The sequence below is a fragment of the Pelophylax lessonae genome (genome assembly GCF_965119305.1).
Source record: "Pelophylax lessonae genome assembly, chromosome: 5".
In the NCBI taxonomy this organism is placed as follows: Eukaryota; Metazoa; Chordata; class Amphibia; order Anura; family Ranidae; genus Pelophylax; species Pelophylax lessonae.
Genome location: NC_138772.1, coordinates 34,896,620 through 34,916,663, shown reverse-complemented (window position 1 = coordinate 34,916,663; position 20,044 = coordinate 34,896,620). Strand labels below are relative to the sequence as shown.

General features: G+C 45.4%; 1 protein-coding gene across 2 annotated transcripts in view; it reads right to left on the bottom strand.

Moving 5' to 3' along the window:
* Window positions 1–20,044, bottom strand: part of LOC309556635 (CTD small phosphatase-like protein) — a 157,298-nt gene that overhangs the window by 20,553 nt on the left and 116,701 nt on the right. The window contains exons 3-5 of one of the 2 annotated variants that reach the window (XM_082259075.1): window positions 14,551–14,583; window positions 9,362–9,463; window positions 4,568–4,624 (exon numbers count right to left, since the gene is read on the bottom strand). In XM_082259075.1, the coding sequence (XP_082115201.1) occupies window positions 4,568–4,624; window positions 9,362–9,463; window positions 14,551–14,583 (192 nt within the window). The remainder of the gene's footprint in view (window positions 1–4,567; window positions 4,625–9,361; window positions 9,464–14,550; window positions 14,584–20,044) is intronic. The other variant, XM_082259076.1, reaches the window with a different exon arrangement.

Here is a 20,044-nt window from a genome sequence, read left to right as displayed (position 1 = left end):
TCGTTACCGGTCGACACCTATTAACTATAAGAATATCGGGCGAACGATCGCCATTATAGATTTTTGCACCGATTTTTCTGCTAGTGTATGGCCACCATTACTCTGTAGGTTTCCTCTGATGTCTGGTAATAAAAATGTCTTTAAAAAAAAAAAAGGTTTAGTGTGAAGTAAATAGGAATATACGGTAGACATCAGGTCTTTAGGCCCTTGTGATCTTAAAATGCTGACTAAGGGGTAAAATGGTGAGACCCAAACTGTGTCTGAAGGGCATGTCATATCTGTAAATACCAATAGAAAGCCACACAAAGAAAACAATAAGTTTCCCTGATATGGTTAAATGAATGTTGCTGCAATATGTGTCCGCAAGGACTGTCAAGCCTCTGTGCCACCAAAAGGAGGAGTCTGGGAAAAGATAGAAGTTAGAAAATATAGGATAATGGCAAAGTGGTATTTCCAAACTTGTATCCGAATATGGGGAAAGGTTTTTAAACTCACGCCATATGGATCTCGCCAGGGTAGGAATGGGTGATTTACCCGGGAGCCTCAAGACCAACCAGAAGGTGATTTATAATAAAACTAAAACATTTTTATTAGTAAAATGTATGAGGGCTGATCCAATAGTCTTAGAACCACATGGAAGGAAGATGATTTAAATGCAGTGTTTAGTAGGGTACATAGCAGTGGTCTCCAAACTGTAGCCGGGGGCGGCTTTTATCCGGCCCTTGGAGCAATATTTTACCCTTGGACACCAACATTGAGGAATAATTTCCCCCCCCCCCCCCCCCCCCCAGGACACCAACAAAGGAGCATATTTCCTCCCAATGACACCAATGATGGTGTCAGTGGAAGGAACTATACCCCATCATTGGTATCATTAGGAGGAACTGTACCCAAACGATGGAGCATGATCCTTCCCACCTGACACCAACAATGGGGCACAATTCCTCTCATTGACACCAAAGATGAGGCACTGTTTACTCCCACTGATGCCAGGACGTTTTCTACTTCCACTGGCCACAGTCCGGCCCTCTAAAGTCTGAAGAACAGTAAACTGGCCCTTCATTTAGAAAGTTTGGAGATCCCTGGTATATAGTGTATGTTAAAGTTCACCTTTGGGAATTTTAGGGTGGAACACGTAACCTGTTCCCAGTGCTGCAGCCACCACCGGCTGCCTCCCCTCCCTATGGCAGCAGTATGGGGAGAAGTTCCCCGTGCTAGCTGCCACTATTTGAAAAGCGCGGCTGTGAGGGCTGTGAGTGTCTGAATGAACTACAAGCCCCAACATCCTTAGGAGCTGTCGGTTGTAGTTCTCAATGAACTATTATTATAAAGAGTCCAATAAATCCCAATCCATGTAGAAAAAGAATACTAAATATGGTGACACCACGCTGTGCTTTATCCACCACCAGTAAGTTAACCTCAAGGTACGTTGAAAACGTCATTTCTGAGGAAACGTACGTCGGGTCGTAGCGTGCTGACGTCATCCCTGCGTTCCAGGAAGTAAGGACGGGCGGAGGAGCCGACCGGCTGGCAGCTTATCTGTTTATCTGCGCTTTACTCTGCATCATTTTTGTAAGTGTATTTCTTTTAATATTCAAAAAAATCCTATGGTTTTACGCTATGGAGCAATTGTATTTCTTTTCCATGGTGGCGATATATAAGAGTCTTTTGAGGGCAGCTTCCTGAGTGTCCCCTGAAGTTTAATTGGGTATTAGTCCCTGTCCAGCATCTGTGCTTGAGGTCAAGAGGATTTTTTTCTGCATATCTCCTTGGTGGTCACCCTGCTTTGGAAATTACAGGCTTGATTTACCATTTATCTGGTAAGGAGGTTAACTAACTGGTGATGGATACAGCACATCGTGGTGTCACCATATTTAGTATTTTTTGTCTTCACGGATTGGGATTTATTGGACTCTTTATACAATTTTTTGTATTTGTTACACATTTTTTTATATATATATATATATATATATATATATATATATATATATATATATATATATATATATATATATATATATATATATATATATAATTTTTGTACTCATTTACTTGATTCAGGTTCACCTTTATGATTATACTGTTACTTGTATGTTTTCACTCAGCGCAAACATACAAATCTCAAAAGCCTGTGTACTGGACAGCTATCAAATCTTTTTGGGACTGAAACTTCATCAGCAGTGAAACACACATTGCTTGGGAATGTAGACTGATATTTTAGCATTCTTTGGGGTGTGTGCATGTGTACTACTATTTAATGGGGTGTGCCCTATGGCTGACCAACATAGAGATCCCGTGCATACGGTGGTTCCTCAAAACTTTTCCAGAACTCTGTAGTCCACAACTGATACGGAAAGGTCCATAAAGCAAAGGTCTAATGCTCCTTTGGCCCAGGAGACATGTCATTTACAGAATTACTTACCTTATTCTTTGCTTCTGGAGGCTTCCTTCTGGCAACATGACCATTTCCTAAACACAGCTTCTCTTCATCAGTGGTGTGGCTTTCCCCTTGCTGACATCATGTACAATGCAAGACCAGTTATTCATTGTACATGAATAAAAATATGACAAGGATTCTAACCCTTCACTAAACTATTCAAAGCTTAGAAAATATAGTTTTGGCTTTGGTTTCACTTTATCTCTGTAGTAAGTCTATACTGTATAGAATTAGCGTTTTAAACTAAAGGTAAAAACATGTTCAAATCATGAAACTTTGGTGATTAGGACTGACACAGAAGCAATGTGGTAGGTGTTCCATGTTAAGGAGATGAGACACTGTCTGGGTGCAGAGAGGTGAGCCACTGTCCGGGTGCAGAGAGGTGACACGCAGCTGTCTCCCAATGCAAGTAATCGAGGGTAGGCTAGGTGCAGTGTGAACAGCCTATCCTGGATTACTTGAACCGGGCACCAGCCTCATTCCATCTTACAGCTCCAAGATGATCTTCACTTCAGCTATTAAGGGAAATCAAACGTTGAAAAACGTACATTTATTTATTGAATGGATAATGCTATCCAGGAACCATGTTACTGTACAAAACACAAAAAGCCAATTTAACATGAGACTGCGGGCTAACAAAAGTTTTACAATGGATGTGTTGGTAGACTGCTGGACCCAAAAGTAGGAAAAATGGGTCTTGAGATCCAAATTTTGGAGAAAGGCCTCTGTCAACTGGGGTGTAATTAGAGGTCCCCAAAGTAGTGTAAAGGATGTAGAAAGGATGTAGAAAGGATAAATGGAGCACCACAGATTTAATGTGAATTCATTAATTACTGTACTTGAAGAGGTAGGAAGAAAAAGCGCCCCCCCCCCCCCCCCCCCCACAAAAACACACACTTTCATCAAGGCTAAGATGCTGGCAGTAAATTATAAGAATCATGGAGAATCCTGTTTGCTACACAGTCAGCTAATAAGCATACCCGAAATTTTTTAGCACTGATTACTGTAGTAATGTCACTGGTCCCCCCAAAAGTGTCAAAATTGTCAGTTAGGGGTACGATCTGTCTGCCACATATGTCGCAGTCCCGCTGAAAATAACAGATCGCCGCCATTACTAGTGAAAAAAAACCAATAAAAATGACATAAATCTTTCCCCTAGTTTGTAGACGCGATAACTTTTGTGCAAACCGATCAAAATACGCTTATTGCGATTTTTTTTTTACCAAAAATATGTAGCAGAATACAAATTGGAGAAAAATGTTAAAAAAAGATTTTTAATTTTTTTTTGGGAATGTTATAGAACAGAATGTGAAAAATATTGTTTTTTTTTTCCCAGAATTGTCGCTCTTTTTTATTTATAGCGCAAAAATAAAATTGCACAGATGATCAACTACCACCAAAAGAAAGCTCTATTTGTGGTTAAAAAAAAAAACACCCTTAACATGCATTTGGTGCTGCTATAAAAACCAATATACATATATACCTACAAAGGAGAACGCACACATGCAAAATAAATAACTATCAAATATAACAAGGCAATCAAAATGGGTAAAAATGGTTCATCTCCACCAGTGGAAGTATGGTTTCCCTGGTCCAGAAGACGAAGAGGATTTAATGTGCAGTGTCACTATTACTGTGCCTATGATTTTATCACTTTTGTGAGTAACACTCTTTTTAACCCATTAACGTTTCCTAAAGCTACACTTCGTAGACATTTGTTCTCCTCCGATCCCATCCGATCCGCTGGACGGATGGAAAATAGGGTTTCCATCCGTCCAGATTTGACGGATCGGATGTCAGCGGACATGTCTCCGCTGACATCCGATGCCCCATCGAGATGCATGGGGGGGACCGTTCAGATCTGCCAAAAAAACTGACAGGCGGATCTGAACGGTCCGCCTGTGGGAAAGGGTCCTAAGGCAGAAGGACATGCTTGAACCAGAGAATACACTGGCTGAGCACCTATTATAAATATTCTTCAAGTTGATATTCCTGGACCATTGATCCTACAACAGAGGTGCTTGTAAGTGTCATAGAGCAGAAAACATTTTAGCATAATATTTTACCAGCTAGAGAAAAGTGAAGACAGCTGCTACTCCTGTATGGAAAAACAAACGCTTAATCACCTACCTGATGTATCGTTCCGTCAATTTCGACAGGGACAATAAAGTCAGCATTGTTAATTGGCTAAAAGAAAAGAACAAAACATCCAATTAAATACCAGATGCATTCTCCTGATGAAGACAATAAAGAAGGTGTCACGTACAGAACTGAACCATAAATCATTAAGACAGTTTCAATGGATGTAGTTGTACGCCTGGAGCATGAAAGGTTATGAAGCACAGACCTGAGAGATGTCAAGTAACAAAGGCTGGCCACAGATAGATAGAAATCCTATCAGGAGTGATTGGCGACAAGGTTCTCTTGACTTGGCTGGTGATTGCAGCACAGACAGCGTTAAAAATCTGTCCGTCGTCCCCCCCCCCCCAAACCACAGAAAAAAAGAATGATCAGCACTTTTCTGCATGTCGCCCTTAAGCCTCCGCTCACACTAGGTTGCTCCGACTTAGGGGGCGACCTATGAAGTCGCGTGCAGCGCCACTTGCACGGACTTCATAAAATGAATGTCTATGCAAGTCGCCTCCAGGTCGCCCACGAAGTAGTACAGGACCCTTTTTCTAAGTCGGAGCGACTTGTGTTTCTCCTATTAGAACGGCTCCTGTACTACACAATGGGAGCTGACGGACCGCGACTTGTCAGGCTGACAAGTCGGATCAATGTGAATGCGGTGTAAAGGAAACATGTACTTGATTAGGACAATGATAGTTGTCTTGTTTTGTATTTAGTCATTTTGGTGATTTACATCATCTACAGCAGGAGTTCCCAAACTGTGGGTCGGGACCCACTGGTGGGTCGTGAGCTGTGTTTGAGTGGGTTGCGCTGAGCCGGAAATCACTGAGAGGGGGCCCGCTTAAATTGTGCTGTGCGAGCCCGCGCTAACTACAGAGAGCCAGAGCAGTCAAATCACGATGGATTCAGGACCCTACCCACGCAGTTCACGGAGACTGGTCTGCATTTCCCGCGAGGAGGGTACTTGCATCAGTGAGTACGTATGTGGGCTGTTATGTAGGATATGCTCATGGGGTGCAGAGCCAGCTCCTCGGTCCTGCTGACGGCCGCGGTGGTGGCTAGACTGGTGGCTGGATTTTCTCAGCTATAGCGGGCAGAGACGGCAGCCTCGTTGTCATAGGAGGACCAGGTGGCCCGGCGGTGTCAGGAGTTCATGGCAGCTTCTGTGACCCCAGTAGAGGATCTGAAGGAGAAGAGCCAGGACACCAAGACCAGCATAGAGCTCCTCATCATGGAGACTCTGGGTGAGGTGTGCTGGGCCCTGGAGAGGGCAAACAGGGGCTTCACCTTCACTGTGGACCACTGGGAGATGGAGGTTGAGTGCCATATAGCCTGCTGATCACTGTCCTGGGGTGGTTGATTTCTGTCCTCTGCCTGCCTTATATATTGTCAATGAGGGTGCTGATTGCTTACAACTCCGCTTATATGCCACACGTGCCACAGGTTTCTAACTCCTCACTTAGAACATCTGGCAAGTGTATTCAATAATAAATTGAAAAGTAGTAAATTGATATTTTTAATTTAACATCCCCCTCCCTTAAAATATGCATTATTAATATTATTTGCATTTATATAGCGCCAACAAATTCTGTAGCGCTTTACAATATTCAATGACAAGCAAGTGGGTCTTGAAAAATAACTGTATTCAGAAGTGGGTCTCGGCCCAAAAAAGTTTGGGAAGCCCTGATCTAGTGTTTTAGGGTTTGTTCACACCAGCAGCCCCAGTGAACGCATGGCTGCTGGTGTGCACTGGGAGGAACAGTGCCCATGTGCCAATCCCAATACGTCACATGGGCACTAAGAGGAAAAGTGCACATCTGCCATTCCCAATACGTCACATGGGCGCTGGGAGGAACAGTGCCCATGTGCCAATCCCAATACTTCACATGCCCCCCCCCCCTGCGTGTAATAACAGCCATGTGGCTGATTAGCCGCATCGGTTTTTATTACAAGAAAGCCGACTGTCCGCTCTAAAAAAAACGGCATCACCCCAGCACAACCCTCTAAAGCCGAGGCTGCATATTTGATTACATCAGCGGGAAGGGGTTAAAGAAAAGAATATAGTCCCTACAGTCAAACATGGTGGAGGTTCACTGATGTTTTGGGGTTGCTTTGCTGCTTCAGGCACTGGATATCTTGACCGTGTGCATAGCATTATGAAATCTGAAGACTACCAAAAGAATTCTGGGGTGCAATGTAGGGCACAGTGTCAAAAATGTGGGTCTCCATCAGAGGTCATGGGTCTTACAGCAGGAAAATTACCCAAAGCACATGTCAAAAAGCACCCAGAAATGCTTTTGTACAAATCGCTAAAGAGTACTGAACTGGCCAGCAATGAGTCCAGACCTAAATCTCATAGAGCACCTCTGGAGAGATCTCAAAAACAGCAGCTGGGAAAAGGAACCCTTCCAACCGGGAGACCTGGAGCAGTTGGTGAAAGAAGAGCGGTCCAAAATTCCAGAAGAAAGATGTAAGCAACTCACTGATTGTTACAGGAAGGATTTCAGTTATTTTTCCAATGAGTGTGCTACCAAATATTAAATTGAGGGTGCCAATAATTTTGTCCAGTCCATTTTTAGAGTTTTGCGTGGAATTTGTCAGATTTGGATCTTTGTTTCTCCACTTTTTTTTTGTGTCATACCGATACAAAACAAAAGAAATAAACATGAGCCTGTCTAAACATTTGGAATTGCAACAATTCTCTGGGCAACGCGGTGCATTATCTGACAGGAATGTAGGCAGGGCCGGGAAAAGGGGTGGGCAGGAGGGACAGGGCGCAATGATTTATTGCAGGGATGGGGGGGGTGCCTTGACCCTAAACCTAAGGAACGGAGGGGCGCAGTTTGGCATCCTTGCCCTGGGCACTGGATGGCCTTGTCCCGGCACTGAATGCAGGGGTGCCAATATTTTTGACCATGACTGTATAATGTCTGCAGATAGTCCCGCTCCCCATAAGTCAGCCATTCTCAAGGTTCCTCCAGAGTTTGTTGGGGGTTCCCCGAGCTCTGGCTTTTTGAACTCCCAAGTGATGGTGCCTTCATGGCCAATGACATGGCAAGACACCAAAGATCTTTTTTGCTTTCTGTAAGAATAGCATTGTGACCACTGCAGTAGGCTGGGCTCTCTCACCACTGACCACAAACATAAGGGGCATTTTTCCCATTACCCCCCCATGTGTTGGTTTTACCGTGGATTCCCAGAGACCTGAAAATTACCATAATTTATATCTCCTAAACCATGCTCCCAAAATGGCTTCCTGCAGGGAGGGGCTTCTGTGAGCATGCAACTCAACCACTCACCGGGCCAAACACTACCTGGCTTCCATCTGAGGCTCTCATCTTCACCTGGTCTTCCCTTCCGGGTTCGTGGGATGATGTCACTGCGCACGGGAGCCGCAGCACTGCACTCTGCATTCCATGGCATACTGTGTGCCTTGAATGCAGAGCGTCACTGCGCAAGTGTTGAAGATGTCATCTGCCAATTTCCTTGTACCTACAGGTAAGCCTACCTGGGCGGCAAAGTGGTTGGTACTTTCGCCTAGCAGCAAAAGGGTCACCGGTTCGAAACCCAACCAAGACACTACCTGCCTGCAGTTTGCATGTTCTCCCTGCGTGGGTTTCCTTGGGGTACTCTGGTTTCCTCCCACACTCCAAAAGACACGCTAGTAGGTTAATTAGATCCTGTCTAAATTGGCCCTACTATGCGTATATGAGTATGGGTTAGGGACCTTAGATTGTAAGCTCCTTGAGGGTAGGGACTGATGTGAATGTACAAGGTATATGTAAAGTGCTGTGTAAACTGACAATGCTATACAAGTACTATGGATCGACCGATTATCGGCAAGGCCGATATTTACTTTTACTGATTATTGGTATTGGCCCCCAGAGCTGGCCGATATTACTGTATGTAATATTAGTGTATGTAAAATCCTAGCATCCACTTTATTAGTGGTTTATAGAATGTCCAGTGTGTGTTTTTGTAATCGAATAGTGTGAAATACCTTCATTACATCGCCGCTCGGCCCTTCCGTGAACCCCAGCTGTCAGTGGGGGAGGAGAGAAGGACAGCAGAGCGGGAGATGCAACGAAGGTATTTCACACTATTCTAATCTAATACCCGGCGCTTCTGTGTACACTGCAGAGGGGAGGGACTGAGATCCTCCTTTGACAGCTATGAGAGGAGAAAACAGAGCGGGAGATTAGCGAGGAGAGCCCGGAGCAGCGATGTAATGAAGGTATTTCCCACTATTCTATTACAAAAACACACATTGGACATTATATAAAACACTAATAAAGTGGATTCTAGGATTTTAAGGACACTAAACTAGGTTCACACGGGATTCCTGGCAGGCAGGGAGGGAAGGGAAGGGAAGACCGCTCATTACAGCTAAAAGACCTACTACACATGTTCAATACCAGATTTGTGTCAAAAATTGTTGTTATTTTTCAAAACTTTAAAATGTACAAAATATCGGCCGATACCGATATGCAATGGCAAAAATATCGGTATCGGCAATGAAAAACCGTTATCGGTCGATCCCTAATAAGTACCTGCAATAAAATAAATAAACCTGTAGGCACAAGTTGAAATAGAGAGTTTACGACTACTTTAAACTTTAATAGCCTGTGTTGCTGCAGCATGAAGAAAGCCTGGCTGGGTAAGTTTGCATATCTAGAAGGATGGACTATGTGAAAACACTGCAATGGCTACAGAAACAAGAGATTTGCTGCAGTTTAACCCACACAAGGCCAGAGCAACATGCATTGCTCCAGGCCATAAATACAGTACAGGTACCTTAAATGAACTGTGTACTAAGGTTTCATCCAGATCAATGACCACGCACTTCTTGCCATATTCTGACACGTTCAGTTCTGGAAGGAGGTATTTAGTAGGTGGCTATCCGGAAATAAAAGAACAAAGAACTTTTAAAAAGAGAATAAACAAAGTGGTTTAAATAAATGGCAGAATTGTTGCTGTGCAAGACATTTTAAAAAGGTTGTACATGCATAGATAAAGCATAGAAGCATCATATACTGTATTATATGAAGGCAAAACAAACACCAGTTAGAAGCGACTAACACAATTATAGAATTTAAAATTATTTTCATTTCTTAATACAACTTTATTAATAAATGTTAAAGTGGAACTCCCATGAAATTTTTATTGTTTAGGATCGAATGGCAGAGGATTAAAAATGGACAGGCCTTTCCTGCTGCCATTTCCCCAATTAGGAAGTACTGGCCTCAATTCCCTTTCCCCAATTAGGAAGTACTGGCCTCAATTCCCTTTCCCCAATTAGTAAGTACTGGCCTCAATTCCCTTTCCCCAATTAGGAAGTACTGGCCTCAATTCCCTTTCCCCAATTAGGAAGTACTGGCCTCAATTCCCTTTCCCCAATTAGGAAGTACTGGCCTCAATTCCCTTTCCCCAATTAGGAAGTACTGGCCTCAATTCCCTTTCCCCAATTAGGAAGTACTGGCCTCAATTCCCTTTCCCCAATTAGGAAGTACTGGCCTCAATTCCCTTTCCCCAATTAGGAAGTACTGGCCTCAATTCCCTTTCCCCAATTAGGAAGCACTGGCCTCAATTCCCTTTCCCCAATTAGGAAGCACTGGCCTCAATTCCCTTTCCCCAATTAGGAAGTACTGGCCTCAATTCCCTTTCCCCAATTAGGAAGCACTGGCCTCAATTCCCTTACCCCAATTAGGAAGTACTGCCCTCAATTCCCGTGTGGTTTCCAGGACTAAAATTACCAAAATATTCCTATCTAGACAAAGCAAAAAAAAAAACATCTGACAATACTAAACCTTCTCCAACCCAGGGGTCTCCAAACTTTCTAAGAAAAGGGCCAGTTTACTGTCCTTCAGGCTTTAGGGGGACCAGACTGTAGCCAGTGGGAGTAAAAAATGCCCCCAGAACATCATTGGTTTTAATGGGAGGAATAGTGCCCCATTGTTGATTTCAGTGAGAAGAGGTGTCCCATTGATGATGTTGGTAGGAGAAATGGTGCTCCATCATTGGTGCCAACTGGTGAAATAGTGTCCCAAGGGCCAGATAAAGGCAAACAAACTGACACTGTTTGGAGACCACTGCTCTAACCTAAAAATAATGTGTTTGCTGGAGTTCTGCTTTAAATTTACATTTTTCACCACCCAAGAATGTACATCAGTAGCAGGACAAAAGGCTCAAGCACAGCGCAGACGGTAAGCTTGCGGCTATATCCATAAGATTCTTCAGTCCAAGCTCGCAATATTAAACTCTAAAGAGCATTTCTTATATTTGGTGAAACGCAAAGCCAGATAAAGCAAACTCTTGCCAAGCAAAACACACATATTATGATTTTTTTTTATATATATATATTAACTTATGTAGGCATGCAAAAGACATCAGCTAGATGAAAAAGTATCAGTGCATATTAATGTTTTAAAAAGACCTGAAGAAGCCTTTCCAGCCAAACCTTGGTTGGGATATAGACAATGTTATTAGTTGTAATCCAATGTGCATGAATTAAAACTTTCAGCTTCTATAGCCTTGAGTCTGCACCATTTGTGCTTGACCATACTGGCGCTGACCAATCAGAATATAGAGGGTGTGGGGTGTTCGTAAACCTTTTACTTATACAATTACATCAATAATGCTGACTGCTCTTAAGTGGTAGTGTAGGCTTCAGGGTACTCCAGTTTTCTCCCACAAACCAAAAACACAAATGGTAGACCTGTTTCACGTGGGCTTCAATTTGTACAAGAGAAGTGAACAGCAAACTTTTTGACAACGCATTTTCAGAGCTTTCAGCAAGCTTTGTTGAAGACTTTAAAGTACCATTTAGCTCCCGTTTGTAAATGTTGAACATAAATCTTAATTGGAGTACCGATTGACACTTTAAACAAGCTGCTAGCAGGTTTCAGCATTTCTTGAAGCTTGTTGAAAGTCTGCGGAAGCCTGCTAGAAGCTTGTTTAACCACTTCAATACCAGGCACTTTCACCCCCTTCCTGCCCAGGAGGCTGCACCGATGGGCGCCGATGAGGCTGCACCGATGGGCGCCGATGAGGCTGCACCGATGGGCGCCGATGAGGCTGCACCGATGGGCGCCGATGAGGCCGCACCGATGGGCGCCGATGAGGCCGCACCGATGGGCGCCGATGAGGCCGCACCGATGGGCGCCGATGAGGCTGCACTGATGGGCGCCGATGAGGCTGCACTGATGACCAGTTCCCCAATTATCAATGTAAACAAAGTGCGGACAAGACTTGCCTGGTATCAGCGGTCCTTTCCTCACACAGACACTGTGTAAGGAAAGGACTGCCGATAACCAACAAGTCTGTTTACATGCAATTAGCTGTGATTAGACACTGCTGATCACATGGTAGAGGGCCGAGGGAGCACACAGGAGGCAGGGTTCTGGGAGGACATCTATGGACGACTGCGCTGTAGCCATCTTTTGGCAAATGCGTGGTCTGGAACAATTTAAAATAGCAGTCAATTAGGATCTGTGTACTTACAAACTGGAGCGGAATGGTACTTAAAGCGGAGTTCCACCCAAAAGTGGAACTTCCGCTTTAGGGAGTCCTGACCCCCCGACATGCCACATTTGGCATGTCATTTTTTTTGGGGGGGGAGCGGGTACCTAATTTTGACAGGTACCCGCTCCCACTTCCGCTCGGAGCGCCGCGGCACCCTGAGCGGAAGTTCTCCTCTCCCCCTCCCTCCCTGCAATCTTCTGGGACACGTCAGAGGTCCCAGAAGATTGCCGGCCAATCACGGCGCGCAGCGCGACTCGCGCATGCGCAGTGGGTACCCGGCTGTGAAGCCGCAAACTGTAACAGCCGGGTGCCCACAGCAGTGATGCCGGCGCCGAGGGAGAGGATCCAGGCTTCCGGCGGCCGCATCGCTGGACCGTTGGACAGGTGAGTAAATGGCTGGAACTCCGCTTTAAGGAACCATGCAGAATCGGCTTAAAAAGAAAAAAAAAAAAAAAAAGGCTGGGTCTTCAGGCAGAAAAGAGAAAAACATTTTTGTACAGGTGTTTAGGAGCATTTAGCATTTTTCTGCCAGAAAACTCCTCTCAAAAATGCAAACCAGAAGGGTTTTTGTTTTCTGACTCTAAATGTCCTAATGTAGAAGGACACATAGGAGAACTTTGAGTTGCTTCTACAGGCAAAATGGAAAACTCCTATAGAAGCAGCGATTTGTAAATCCCATGCAGTATGCATGGACCCTACAAGCTTCAACAAAGCGGTCTGAAAGCTCTGCAAATGCTTTGTCAAAGCTTGCGGTTCACACTGCGGTTATACAATCTGAAGCCCGTATTGCATAGTTACATAGTAGTTGAGGTTGAATAAAGACAACCTGTGTGTGTGTGTGTGTGTGTTGATCATTTCCCATAACCCTGAATGTTGTGATCTGAGAGATGCACGTCCCAAGAGTCTTTTTAAAAGTAGCCATACTCACCGAAGCTACCACCAATTGTGGAAGAGAGTTCCACATTCTCACCACCCTTACAGTGAAGAACCCCTTACGCAGCTTAAGGTTAAACCGCCTCTCCCCTAATCTCATTGTGTGGCCACATGTCCTCTTACACTCCTTGAGACTAAATCATTTTTTCCTATGCTGGGATCACCACTGAGGCATTTGTAAATCGCTATCATGTCCCCTCTCAGGCGTCTCCTCTCCAAGGAGAACAAATTAAGCGCTTGTAATCGCTCCTCGTAATTAAAGCGGAGTTCCACCCAAAAGTGGAACTTCAGCTCATTTGTTCCCCCCCCCCCCCCTCCGGTGCCACATTTGGCACCTTTCAGGGGGGAGGGGGGGGAACCGTGTTTGACAGGTACCCTTCCCCACTTCTGGGAGACGGCGCTACGGCGCCATGCCTCGGAAGTTTGGCCCCCCCCTCCTTCCCCCGCCGCTGAGCCAATCCGAATGCGCAGCGCGCATGCGCATTAGTGACACGCCCATGAAGGTGCAAGGCTTCACTGCCGGATTCCCTTAACTTCCCTTACCAGGACAGGTAAGTGTCCTAATATTAAAAGTAGCTGCTGACTTTAATTTTTGGAGGGGGGTGGAACTCCCCTTTAAGGTCCTCCAATCCCCTTATTAGTTTAGTTGCCCTTCTTTGGACTCTTTAGTTCCAGCACATCCCTTCTGAGGATTTGAGACCAGAACTGGACAGAATACTCCAGATGCGGTCGGACCAGAGTTTTATAAAGTGGAAGGATTATAGTTTTATCTCTGGAATACATCCCTTTCTTTATGCGTGCTAATATTCTGCTGGCTTTGGCAGCTGCAGCTTGACATTGCATACTATTGCTTAGTTTATCTTCTACTAGAACCCCCAGATCTTTCTCCATCCTGGGTCCCCCCCCCAGAGCATAATTTGCCTTTATGTTTTTAGCCCCCAAGTGCAATACCTTACATTTCTCTATGAAATCCGTCATGCAGACTGATCAGCATCCATGCATAACATGTGCAGGCTTCCTACGACTACCATAGGGATTGCAGCGTAAGCTCCATTTGGTCAGGATCTGACATGAATGGATAAACGCACTCTGTAAAGTGCTGAGTAATATACTGATGCAATATAAATAAATATACACCAATAATGAATGGATAAAAAAAAAAAAAAAATCAAACATTTATATTTAAGGACCATTTATCCCCAGTGCTGCGCAGATTGTGAAAGGTGCGCTTACTTAGACAGCTCTGAGAGCTTCCCAAGCAAATTAATTCCACTCTTGCGACATTTAGGATTTACTATGCGGAATAAAAAAATGACACACATAAATATGTGTATGAACCTAGCAACCGTCAGGCAATAAAGAGAGCAAATTTATCAGAAGGCAGCCAAAATGTGAGAGTTATCACACCAGATCACCAAATCAGTTTTCTAGCAGAGATGTTAATGGAAGAACAGCAAACATATAGTAACAAGAAAGCAAAAATAATAAATGGCAAGAAGAAAAAAAGGGTAAAATAAAAAAATACATACAGTAGGAATGGTAATGACTTGCGTCTGATCACCCTATGAGAGAACAAAAAGCAGAAAAAGATTACTAAAAATGAGAAATCTACTGGAATGGAAATGAAAAGGAAGCACGGCAAGGACACGTCAGAAGGATGTACAATGAGCTCCATAGCAGCGGAAGAATCACGTTCCACTGGATGGTCTACGGCTGAAGATTGTATGTACCTGCACAAAACATCAGTGAGTAAGCTGGCTTTTGTAAATGCACCCCTGATAAAATGCAGAGCTAAAATAAACTTAACAGTTTGAAATAAGAGAAGTTTATGGCGCAAACACCGCCAGTAGCCTGAAAAGTGGTAACCACTAAACACAGTTCATAAGTCCATATAATGACAGCTTGCTTGGCCCCAGAGCAGCTCCTCAGCAGATTAAAGGTGATCTGTAATAGAGTAAAATGGCCGACAGAAGAGACCCCTTTTCACTGCAAGTACCGGCTCGGCTCCACTCGGCGCTGCTTGGCCTAGTTTGGCGCAGTTTGCTTTTCCACTGCGTGGTACGAGTCAGCGCCTTTCAATACTGTATAGGCTCTACTCGGCTCGGTTTGCTTTTCCACTGTTGTAGTACTTAGTAGTAAGTGGGTGGGATTACAACGATTCTCTGACCAATCAGTGGCTAGTAGTGACAAACAATCAATGCTGCATGCAAAGGATTGTGGGATATGGTATCGGTACGGCCCGCTTGGAACCCCCCGACCGAGGTGGTACTGTTTAACCACTTTACCACCTGAGGATTTTGCTGTCTTACGTCCAGGCCACTTTTTGCGATTCGGCACTGTGCGACTTTAACTGACAATTGCGCAGTCGTGCGACGCCGTACCCAAAACGAAATTTACGTCCTTTTTTTCCCCACAAACAGAGCTTTCTTTTGGTGGTATTTGATCACCTCTGCGATTTTTACTTTTTGCGCTATAAACAAAAAAAGAGCGTAAAATTTTTGGCCAATTTGTTTTCTGCTACCTATGTTTGGTAAATCACAAAAAGCGTATTTTGATTGGTTTGCGCAAAAGTTATTGCGTTTACTAACTAAGGGAAAGATTTCTGTCATTTTTGGCGTTTTTTTTTTTTACGCGTAACGGCGGCGATCTGCGATTTTTTTTGCGGGACTGCGACATTGCGGCGGACAGATCGGACCCTTGACTGACATTTTTGACACTTTTGGGGGTACCAGTGACATTACTGCAGTAATCAGTGCTATAAATATGCACTGTTACTGTAAAAATGACACAGGCAGGGAAGGGGTTAATTTTATTGGAGAGGGAGGGGTTAATGTATGCCTGGTGCTTACTAACGTGTGTGGGGGGAGGTGACTGAGTGACACAGGGACAGATCGCATGTTCAGCAATGCTGAACCCTGCAATCTGTCACTGTCTGTCACTTAGGAGATCCGCCCGCTCTGTTTACACAAGCGGGCGGATCTCCAGACTGGATTCCCCGACGATCGGGGAAGAGCAGCTCCTCCCCTGGCCCGACTCCCGCTGTGAATGAATACAGCGGGAGCGCCGCCTACAAGGGGAGGAGTCCAGCGACGTAGGTCTACGTCGCTGGACGGGAACTAACCGCTTTGCCGCAGTAGAGCTCGAGTGAGCGGTCGGCAAGTGGTTAAGCGAGCCGTACCATGTAGTGGAAAAGCGCTGCTGTACCAAACCGTACCGAACCGTTCCAACACTGTACCATGCGGTACCATGTAGTGGAAAAGCGCCAAACCGATCCGTACCATGCAGTGGAAAAGCGCCTTTAGGGTTTATTATTAAAACAGTAAAAATGCACTTACATTTAGTAATGTGAAAGACGGCATATCTTAAAACCAAGGGAAGTCATCTGTCTGAACTGCGGCAATCCAAGGAGATGTAGAGAGAAGCCGCCTGCAGCATGCAGAGCTACAACACAATCACAGCTAATCGGACAGCATGGGAATATTCCAGGATTCCAGGAGCGTGGCAACGCATTTCAATGCAGTAATGCCTCTTTCTCAAGCCTATAGAAAAAGGGGTCCTACTGCCTTGAAACACACAGTCACGGCCCCTTCCATGCTGTCATCATTCTGAAAATATTCCCATGCTGTCCAACTGGCACTGGTGGTATTGTAGCTCTATGTGCAGCGGGCAGCTTCTCTCTACACCTTCAACTACAACAGATAGGCCTGAGTTCCTGAGAGGACTTCCCTTGGTTTTAGGATAGGTCTTCTTTCATCTTTTTAAATGTGAGCGCATTTTATACGTTTTTTAATAAGCGCTAACCTGATACACTTAGAAGCACCCTCTGGTGTCCATTTCACTCAGTTCGAAATTAAGGTTTTGAGGTCTTCATTTTTTCTCAATATTTTACAATTCCGCAGAAGAAAACCTATACATGCTGAAGCTGGTCATAGATAGTTGGATGTCTGGGTAGATACGCAGTAGTGCTGGGATGAAATGGGAATCAGTTCTAATAGATTTACAGCATAATAAAAGGAGTTTTACTTGAAGTAGGTGAATTTCTAAGAAAGATGAACTAAGTACTATTGGCACTTTTCCACTGCAAGTACCGGCTCGGCTCCACTCGGCCCTGCTTGGCTCTGTTTGGTTTTCCACTGCATGGTACAGCATGGTACGGTGTTGGAACGATTCGGTACGGTTTGCTTTTCCACTAAAGTAAAGTGGGTGGGATAACAACGATTCTCTGACCAATCAGTGGCTAGTAGTGACAAACAGTCAAGGCTGCATGCAAAGGATTGTGGGATATGGTACCCGTACGGCCCTCTTGGAACCACAACTGAGGTGGTACTGTTTAAGCGAGCCGTACCGGTCGGTTCCATGTAGTGGAAAAGCGCCGCCGTACTGTACCATACCGAACCGTTCCAACACCGTACCATGCGATACCATGCAGTGGAAAAACACAAAAGCGAGCCGAACCGTTCGGTTCCATGCAGTGGAAAAGTGCCATAAGTGCTCCTACTACAAAAGGCAAGAATATGGTAGTTTCCGAGGCTGTACCGCATGTGCACACCAAAGAAGAGCCAGGGGAGACATTTTTGAAGCAAAGGTTGTGTGGCGCTGGACAGGACCTCACCGTGAAGATGGAGGAAGGCAAATATTCTATATGGCAAACAGCACACTTTGGGGGGGGGGGGGGTCATTTATAAAAGGACAAAATGACTAAAAGTGAACTTGTGACTTAAAATACACTCACCGGCCACTTTATTATTAGGTACACCTTGCTAGTACCGGGTTTGACCCCCTTTTGCCTTAAGAACTGTCATCATTTAGCATGGCATAGATTCAACAAGGTGTTGGAAACATTCCTCAGAGATTTTGGTCCATAGTGACATGATGGCATCACACACTTGCTGCGGATTTGTCGGCTACACATCCATCATGCAAATCTACGGTTCCACCACATCCCAATGATGCTCTATTGGATGAGATGTGGTGAGTGTGGAGGCCATTGGAGTACAGTGACCTCATTGTCATGGTGAGGAAACCAGTGGTGAGATGATTGGAGCTTTGTGACATGGTGCATTATCCTGCTGGAAGGAGCCATCAGAAGATGGGGACTCTGTAGTCAAAGGGATGGACATGGTCAGAAACAATACTCAGGTAGGCGGTGTTTAAACGATGCTCAATTGGTAGTAAGGGGCCCAAAGTGTGCCAAGAAAATATCACCCACACCGCTACCAGGGCCGGTGCTAGACTATTTTACGCCCTAGGCAAGACCAGCTACTTGCGCCCCCCCCCCCCCCCCAAAAAAAAAAAAAAGGGAAGGGGTTAAAAACTCCTTTATGTCATACCCAGTGACCCTGATCCGATGGTTCCTCCATGTTATGCTTTCATACCCAGTGACCCCCCCATATTCCTCCATGTCACACTCGGGGACCCTAATCTCCCTCCGTGTCACACCCAGGGACTTTGATGTTTTTCTATGCCACACCCTTAGACCCCAATATTCCTCCATGCCATGCTGTCATATCCACTGACCCTGATGTTCCTCCATGTCACACCCAGGGACCCCGTGTTCCTCCATGTCATGCTGTCCTACTCAGTGACCCCAATGTTCCTCTATGTCAGACCCTGATGTTTTTCCATGTCACACTTGGGGACCCTGATGTTCCTCCATGTCACACCTGGGGACCCTGATGTTCCTCCGTGTCACATTTGGGGACCCCAATCCCCCCATGGCACACCTGGTGACCCCGAACCCCTGTTACACCCGGTGACCCCTATCCTCCATGTCACACCTGGTGACTCTGATTCCCCAAGGCACACCTGGTGACCCCGATTCCCTTTCATACCAGTGATGCTCCATGTAACACCCAGGGACCCCAATCCCCTGTTCTGGGGACACTCACTGGGCGGTATGAAGAGAGTGGCCCCCACTCTGCCCTCCTTCACAGTGATCCTGCTGATTCCTTCTCCCAGGACGCTCCTCTCCTGGACCAAAGTGCTCACCACAGCTCCAACTGTCTCCTGGTGGAGGGAAAAGCAGCAGTCAGAGAGCTCCGCATGTCCTTCATCACCAACCTCCTCAGACCATTCTGGTGCCTCGTCGCTTCTGCCCCAGTAAAGGTTCCGCCCTACAGTGCCGAGCTCCGGCTCAGGTTCAGCTCTCCTCCGCTCCCTGCTTAATACCGACCCAGGGAAATGAACGGCTGCCTACCAGCTCAGTGCAGAGAATCACTTCCCGCCTGGGGTTAAGGCCGTTCAGCTCCAGCTGAAGAGGATCATCATGCAGGCAGCACTCTAGTGGGCTCCATTCCTGCCTCTTGGGGCCCCTCCAACAGTCGTGGAAAGCCAGGGCCTGTTAGTTCTGCCACTGCCCAAGACACCTGGCATCTTTCTCTGTCCCTTCTTCCTCCCCTACCGCCACCTCTCCCCTCAGCTCACAATAATCATTCAGGATGGAGAGAGAGAGTGCCGACTCCTGGCTACGCCCCTAGGTGGCAATGCGCCCTAGGCGGCTGCCTAGTTTGCCTAGTGGAAGCACCGGCCCTGACCACTACACCACCACCACAAGCCTGAACCGTTGATACAAGGCAGGATGGATCCATGCTTTCATGTGGTTTATGCCAAGTTCTGACACTACCATCCGAATGTCGCAGCTGAAATCGAAACTCATGAGACCAGGCAACTCTTCTATTGTCCAATTTTGGTGAGCCTGTGCGAATTGTAGCCTCAATTTCCTGTTCTTACAGTATCTCACAAAAGTGAGTACACCCCTTACATTTTTGTAAATATTTTATTATATCTTTTCATGTGACAACACTGAAGAAATGACACTTTAGGTTATACAAGCTGTACACTCACTACTTTACATTGTAGCAGTGTAAATTTGCTGTCCCCTCAAAATAACTTACACACAGCCATTAATGTCTAAACCGCTGGCAACAAAAGTGAGTACACCCCTAAGTGAAATGTCCAAATTTGGCCCAAAGTGTCAATATTTTGTGTGGCCACCATAATTTTCCAGTACTGCCTTAAATCTCT